General features: G+C 30.6%; 1 protein-coding gene across 1 annotated transcript; it reads left to right on the forward strand.

Moving 5' to 3' along the window:
• Positions 1 to 239: 239 nt before the first annotated feature.
• Positions 240 to 4,748, forward strand: LOC108776794 (DDB1- and CUL4-associated factor 8-like protein 2; the record flags this gene model as incomplete). Its single annotated transcript, XM_018543507.1, has 6 exons — positions 240 to 380; positions 495 to 745; positions 2,140 to 2,242; positions 2,361 to 2,522; positions 3,056 to 3,178; positions 4,644 to 4,748. Coding segments are annotated over 6 exons (885 nt in total), but the record flags the coding sequence as incomplete, so codon positions are not given.
• Between the last annotated feature and the right edge of the window lie 4,085 nt (positions 4,749 to 8,833).

The raw sequence follows: 8,833 nt of genomic DNA on the forward strand, positions 1-8,833 counted from the left end.
AGGAAGTAATAAATCGACAAATAGGTAGTAATCCGTTATTCCAAAGAAGATTTTATAGTTCTTCACATGCAGTAAATCGACTGGAGTTTAAGTACAAACTCTGTGATCATGGGGTAAATTATTTATTTTCGTACATGTTGACTTATATACAATGTTTCATATATTACTTTTATATCATTATCATAGATTTTTTAAATCATGTATAGCGATATGTATTAAAATTTAGTTATTATTTATAGGGTTTTTTTGTGAGTGACTTAAATTTCAATCAAAAAGGAAATTTATTAGCAAGTGCCTATGGAAAGACAGTTTCTATTTGGGATTGGGCTGCAAGGAAAAAGCGTTTTTGCATTCCAAGTGGCCATAACAACGTACGAAAGGTATGTGTTTATAATATATAATAAAGTATTGCTATTTGAATGTTTTGTAATTGTTATTCTGATTTAATTGTATTTTTTTATTAATCTTTAAAGTTTAATCGTATATATGTTTAGGCCAAATGGCTGCTTTTAGATGTAGAAAATTTTATGGTCACTTCTGGTTGGGATGGTTGTATACGTTTATTAGATCTTGAATATAACTCATCGAGACAGTTGATGAACTATGCTTCATCATTTCGTCCGAACCGTATGGATATGGCGAATGGCTACTGGGAATTGGCTGTGCATCCTGACATACCCTATGTCGTGTTTTCTGCTTTAAAAGATTCGATTTTATCCATAGATATCCGGGAGTATAAACCAAAGTAAGTCATTGTTATTAAAAACTTTACATGTAATAATGTTTCTTATATATTCTTTATTTATAGCATGCAGAATGTCTACATATAATATTAATTTTTTTTGTACCAAAAATCGTTGTATTGGCTGTGTTCAGAAGACTCAACAGTTTTGCAACCGTTTTATAATTCGTCTCGCTGATTGGATCATACTTTTAGATTCTAAAGAAAAAGTCCTATCTTAACGAAGAGTCATAAAATAGTTATAAAACTGTTGAGTATGCTGAACGCGACCATTGTCTGGCGTTAAGTGTAGCACGGGATCGTCCTGTGTACTTATACGCGAATCAATCTCAATTTGATTGAATGATGACTGGATCGTTATGACAGCTATAGCCCGGTTCAACCAAAGTAATATTGATTCATTTCGGTTCAACTTACTGTTAATCTTTTCCTAATTCTTATAATTATTTCTGTTTTATAATTCCAAGAATTAGAAAAACAGGAACAGTAAGTTAAACCGAAATTTACTTATATTGTTTGCACCGGAGCTAATGCCTATTTTTTAAATGTAGATTAATTTTAATCTTGATTCAACTCATACTTTGGACAAGAAAAACTGATAAGAATCTTATTGAATCGTACATTTGAAACTCAACAAACAGAAAATAGGATTTGCTGGCATAAAAGATCCTGATTCAACAAAAAATGTTAAAACAAAATTAAATTTAATCTAAGTTAAATAGTAGAAACGAACAGAAGTCGATTAAATTCCACATAGACACAATACGCGATACTAAATTTTGACAATATTCAATACTAAAGACAATTAATATAAGAACATAACTAATAAAAACACGAAGCCTACAACAGTCTAGCTTGGATCTTTAATTGCTTACATATACCGCGGTACTATCACAAATTAAAACAAATGAATAATTAACTAATATACGTAGTCGCCTTAAACTGCGCGTCGAACAATCGTTGGGCTTAGAATGCAATTCTAATAATCTGAAAATACTAAATCTGGAAATAATTCTTCTTATTGTGAAAAATATTACCTCGGCCGGGAGTCGACCTCGGATACCTTGCTTTACGCAAGTGTCTTAGTCAATTAGACTACCGAGGCCTTATAGTAATATTCCCTGCAATAATTTATTTTAATTGGAGATAATACCGCAGTAGTTTATATGTAAACAATTAAAGATCCAAGCTAGTCTGTTATAGGCTTCGTGTTTGTATTAGTTATAATAATAAATTTTGAGTTTACATGATAAAAGTGTTTATTTTTAATCTATACACACATGTTATATATATATATCCACTATAATAAATATATATTTTCATATCCATAGATTGCTTCATATAAAAGACCTTCGAAATAGTATACTAAGAAGTATACATTGTAATCCTTCTAATAGTAATGAATTTTGTGTCAGCGGTGAATTTCCCAGTGTAAGGGTGTATGATCAGCGAAATATTTCGAAACCACTTTATCAATTGTGGATCACCAAGTATAACAAGGTATGTATTAGTTTGATTCAACCCTATTGCTGAAAAGTTTTTCAATATTTAAAGAAATACTACATTGTTTATGTTTTTTACATTAGTTTTAATTATATATGTAATTTAAATGTATTAGAAGGATCATGACGCCTTTGCATTAGTCACCAAGTATAATCACGATGGGACAGAGATTCTCACACTGTGTAATTGCTACGAAATATTATTATTTGAGAAATCAATGTGGTCATGTGAAGGAAATTCGAATCATACTTTATTTGAACGCTCTCAATTTGGTTCTGTACCTGGTGAGATAGACAAGATACATGATAAAAGTAATTATATTATTATTATATTCCCGGCATTATACTTTTCTTTATTCTTAGAACTCTTTATTTTATGTATATTTCAAAAGAGAAGTAGCATACAGTAACATTATTCAATGGTTTATTTGTTAATTAATTTTTATTCTGAGATTATTGTTTGAACATTTTTTTTTTACATTTTTTATATTTTTTTTGTCTATGTAATTGAAAAAGCGACGCTTTAAATAATTCTGATTTGTTAATAGTTGATATTAAGTTGGCTCAGTTATGTGTTGTGATTGCAGTGATACATGAAATCAATTTTTTCGGACCTAAATGTGAATTTATTATATCTGCATCCCATTATGGTGAAATATACATTTTTGACAAGAAAAAAAAAACTGCGGCACAGTGGTTGATAAAAGATTTCAAATTTGTTAAGTGTTTTTATTTTGTGCATTTGATAAACAAATTTTTCTTTTTCATAGTATGTGTTACACAAAATAACTTTTATTCATTTAATGTATAGGTGGGTGTTTATCTCTGCTTAGGTCATCCCCATATTCCTATCCTTGCAACGGCAAGTGAGTCTAATATTCAGATATGGATGCCTTCGAGCAATGAAGATCCAACAGAATCAAAATTTAAGACTGTATGTATAGACAAGAATTATCTGTGTGTTTTTTTGCATTTTTTTTTCTGCTTAATCATATAATTTAATAAATAAATAACATAATTTTTAAAACATCGTCACTAAAATAAGTAATATAATTGAATACAATAGATTAGTGGTATCAATAAACAATAAAATTATGATTCATGCATTTCCTGTTTTTGACAAGTACATCAAGTTCAGTAGAATAGAAAGCAAGCATATAACAATTTCTTTTTCCGATTACTTGCATTACAAAGATATATTTCATATCATAGAGAGTTTGTGACAGTAAGTTTATTCGCCTTATGTACTTTTTTTACACTAAGCATTTTTGTCTTCTTTCTCTTCATCCACACGCATACACACACACACACACACGCACGCACGCACGCGCGCTCAACGTTCAATACATATCAGGAAATGGAAAGTTACTCCTTTTAAAATTAATAAGTTACAGTTACTCGTTATAGAGTCAAAAAGTAACGGGTTACCGTTACTTATTATCGCTTTTTAAAGGTAATTGCTTACATTTTTACCGTTACTCGAAAGGTAACTTTTCGTTACTTTTCCGTTACTTTTTAAAAATTAATCTGAAAATGTACTCTTGCAGTATTTTTTGTTCAAACGTTAATAAAAGCAATATGTACATATATAGCATGAATAACACTGACACTATGTATAGTTTTACTTTTTAGTTTTTTTTTACACACAATTTCGTAATTCTAAAACCTGTAAAATATGCAGCAAACCGAGATATACATATGTCCGATGTATCACATAGAAGATAGAGGAGCAAAATGATTTCTGAAATAATGTTACTGTATATATTTTTCTATCAAAGATCACTTCAGTATCGTTACAGCAGTTAACAACTATGTTAACATATTTCAGGAATTTTTTTATACTTTTTAGAAAACTAGAAGATTATATAGGATTGTATAGGATTATCTGAATTACAATATAAGTTAGAAATTAAAAGGAGAATTATGAAATACACATAATCTATATTACAGCTATATTTTTACTTAAGTTAAACTAAATGCTTGTACCTCTGTATTAAATAAAAAACATTCAATTTACAACAACATTTATAGCTGTCGTAATTAATAACATGTAATTTTTTATGGTATGACGGAATAACATGTCCAATCGTATGCAAAGGATCGATAAAAGTAACTGTAAATTTCGTTACCGTTATCCAAAAAATGTAATTACGTTACAGTTACCAAGAAAAAATAAAGTGACGCAGTTACCAATAAAGTTACCAAAAAAATAACTTGTAACTGACTTCGTTATAAGTAACGAGTTACTTCCATTCTCTGATATATATTTATCTCATTTTAAGTGTAAAAGTATAAACAGTGTAAGCAAGGCAAACAAACTTATTATTCTGTCATAGATATGTCGATATTAAATTGATTATTTTGTGTCTTTTCTAGTATCTACATGAACATTTCTACAGTTAAATTATTCTATCGACGATTACTACCATGGTAGTGATTCTTCCAATGATTCCTACAATCAGTCGGAAAATATTCACGTTCGGGGTGACAGTGAATCGCCCTGATTCGGGGCGTGTGTTCTTTTATAAGATTCTCGTTCGCAATTATGAATAATAAAGTTTATAGAGATTATAGGCATAAGAGAGAAAAAAAACAACAAATAAAATGTGCTACGTTAAGCAATATCTATTGTTTATTGATTATTTGGGGATTCTGTTAATATATATTGTAAATGATGAATCATCGCCCTTGAGTATTTCGACCGCCCCCGTAGCGTCTTGGATGGCGATCATCCTCGGCTTCTTCCGAGGCTGTTTCACATTTCCCGGCGGCAGGTCCCAATGATTCGCGGGTAACGGATGTTATACCTGGGTCTTCGCTTATTCGTACTTATTAAACTCGAATACCCACGGCTCGAAGTCAACTGTACGGGTGTACTCCCGAATCAGCGTCCGGTACGCTCGATCGCTCTCGCCCGCAACGCTTCGGCATCTACATGGGAGAAATGCATACGACTTAGTTTCCCACCCGAAAAAATGAGAGCAGCCTGGATTTCCGCAGCAAAAAGAAGTAACCGCGGCTGTTTATTACGACTCTCTCTCAGGAGAGCATTAACGGGGCCCGATGACCGGGCTACCGAAACTGCAAGACAAGGAGACCTTCGCTCGCACATAAAGAGAGCTCACGAAAATTGTAATAATTATCAGAAGAGCGAGACAAAGTGATAAGTTCGATCCTTAAACGAAATTATATAGTCTAGATATTATCATGTAAATGCGAAATGCAAAAAAAGTAATATTGATTTGAGTAAATAGCCTTTTTATCAGTATATATTTACAATGTACTGATACTGGAAATGATTTCTGTTATAACACTACTTTAATTTATCACTTAATGACAAAAAGTATTGACAAGAAATGTGATATTAATTTTTAAAGATTCAAGAAAATTATTAACTTATGAATTCTATAGACTAGTCTTGTTTTTGTTTCAAAGATATATTATAAAAATCAGAATTAACGTTTTCTTTAAATTATTCTTGATGACTATGAAATAAACACTGCAAATAAGTTTTTAATAAATAAATATGTATATAACAATGCTCAATAAATTTAAAAATTAATTAGTATAAAATAGGGCTACGAGCCAAATATTAGTTGAAATTCAAAGGTCTTAGTAATAAACAGTCATAAGTTAAAAATAAATATAAAATTTAATAAAATTCAAACAACAGACGTTTCGACCTTAATTAGGTCATTATCAATGTTAAGTCGCAATATCGTTAACGATGTAAAAACAAAGAAATTATAAAAATTCACGAATACATAAGTAAAAATATTAATAAAAAACGAAAAATAAGAAAATACATTCTGTGATGTGGGTGTTATTAATCTCACTCGCTATTGAAGAACATATCGTATCGGAGTAAAATGTCCAAGAGTCCACATGACACATTCTTATTTTAAATTGTTTATTGTTAATATCTTAAAATAGTCTCTCCTCGCATTTTTCTAACTTATTTTAATCATAATTGTATTTTGATACAATTTTACAAGAAATGTGGAGTTTCACAATTTACAATATTTGATGTTTTGCGGTGTCATGTGGACTCTTGGACATTTTACTCCGATACGATATGTTCTTCAATAACGAGTGAGATTAATAACACCCACATCACAGAATGTATTTTCTTATTTTTCGTTTTTTATTAATATTTTTACTTATGTATTCGTGAATTTTTATAATTTCTTTGTTTTTACATCGTTAACGATATTGCGACTTAACATTGATAATGACCTAATTAAGGTCGAAACGTCTGTTGTTTGAATTTTATTAAATTTTATATTTATTTTTAACTTATGACTGTTTATTACTAAGACCTTTGTATTTCAACTAATATTTGGCTCGTAGCCCTATTTTATACCAATTAATTTTTTAATAAATATTTATTAAATTAAATAAAAGTAAATTTTAATACTTACTATCGTTGTTCATAAAAATTTTGGGATCGTACGTAAAGCCGCTCTCTTCTAGCGGACCACCGGAACTCGCATGTTCACCTGGTGTTTGCAGATTTATTATGGTTTTTATACTCCACCCTTGGAATTGGGCAATTATATCTTTTTTGATCATCTGCGCAGTATTGAGCCGTGCCATTGCAAGGACATCATCAGTTACCCTAAAATGTTTAATAAATGATTAAACTATTTAAATCGAAAACTAATACTCAAAACTGGCAGCAATATACAATAACAAATTTCTGACTATAATATTAATTTTATTTATATCGATATAAGTACAACAAAACGCACACATGTCAATATACTAAATAAATATATGTATATTTGAATACATTAATTTTAAATATTCAGTTCTCTATTGCAGTTGAGCGATACTTCGACAAAATGTCAATAAGAAGATGGTTCAAATATACAGCATATGTCTTTAAGTCGACATAAATTATTGAACGAGTTATAAATATTGCCGAGTGATATTTAGAATAGTTCAGAACTATGTATAGAAGCGAATGAATACATATTTATCGAATAATCACTTAATTGGTTATTACTATTGAATTTACCGTAGATATCTAATATATTCTCTAAAAATTTATACCTATAATTCCATTATTTTTACGTTTAACTTTGATCAGAATTATTTTGTTATTAATTTATTAAAACAGTAATTATATATTGATGACACGTTATTTTTCCTTATTATTTAATTTAACTTCTCATTTTTATTATTCTATTAAAATTTAATTAATAGCTTTAGTGCTCACCAATGTGAAAAGATGTTTTGTATTGCCATGTGGGTAGCCGGCCAGGATTTTGGATTTTCATATTTGCATCTGGATCCACCACAAAAAATAGCGCACTGTATAGCCTGTGGTGTGAATCTTCGCAAATTTTCCGAAAATTTATTGTATCCAGCCTGAACCTCGCACGCATCTTTTTGCCTTCCTTAAAGTACCGCCGGTACCAACGAGCTTACATCCATTCTACAATCGAATAAAAATCTGGATAGTAATTCACTTTATAAAAATTTAGGACACATTATGATATCTACAATAAATTTATAATTCTTAAAAAAAGAAATTTTTAGAGCCTACAGCATTTTTATATTAAATATTTTGGTATGAGTAACAATTGTGCATCGATATGTCATTATACCGGTTATGTTTCATCCAATATGAAATTACATGTTTTCTTGTAAAATTATATAATTACTACACACAAATTTTTATTTCATTTAATCTTTTTAAATTAAATATGAATGTAGGATATATAAAATATACATTTGCGAAAATATTCATGCCCTTTTCATCCATTTCATAGCCAAGCACGAAAATAACAATCGTTTTTATTAATTGCTCTCGTTTATTCAATTATCACACGGATTTAAGTACACGCGATGCGAATTTAACGTATCGTCTAATATAAAAAGAAAAAAAGCAGTTAACGCTAGGGTAAGCACATAGCGACTGATGTAGTTCCGCTACCATAACATCGCTTTATCTGTTATTGAATCGTAAGAGTTGCGCCTGCGTGCTGGCATAGTAGTAAATCATTGTCATTCTTATATGTATAGCGTTCGTACGAATATTCCAAGTGTTTCTTGTATGCGTATAATTTAACCGTAGACATAGTATGAATAGTAGGAGCATTGGCCCGTTTTCCTATAGGAGAACGCCTGCATATAACAGCAGTGTGGCACAACAGAAAGTGCACACGCGTTTTCTCTGCCTTTTCGCACCTGCGCAAATTGATGTTTATACCTAGTTACGAATGTCAGAGTGCGTGTGATAAGTTATCACAACGTAAATGTAGTATCTACCAAAGGCGTGCGCGAGCGCATGTGTGTGTGTGGGTGCATAGGAGTGGATGGGTGGGTGGATGAGTGTGTGTGCGTGGGTGTGTGCGTGCATGCGTGCGTGTGTGTGTGTGTGTGTGTATGTGTGTGTGGGTGGGTGTGTGGTTCTAAGTTTTTACTTTACTCATTTACTTACGATCACAATTTATTTGTGGAAATATTTCTTTATTTCGTGATACTTTCAAAACTTCGAGTTTTATTTTGCCTGTAGATTTACTTGTGTAGATTAACCTGAAAATTCTCCTTAAATACAATAAATGTCCGACATCATTAAACG

The sequence above is a fragment of the Cyphomyrmex costatus genome, unplaced genomic scaffold (genome assembly GCF_001594065.2).
Source record: "Cyphomyrmex costatus isolate MS0001 unplaced genomic scaffold, Ccosl1.0 scaffold387, whole genome shotgun sequence".
In the NCBI taxonomy this organism is placed as follows: Eukaryota; Metazoa; Arthropoda; class Insecta; order Hymenoptera; family Formicidae; genus Cyphomyrmex; species Cyphomyrmex costatus.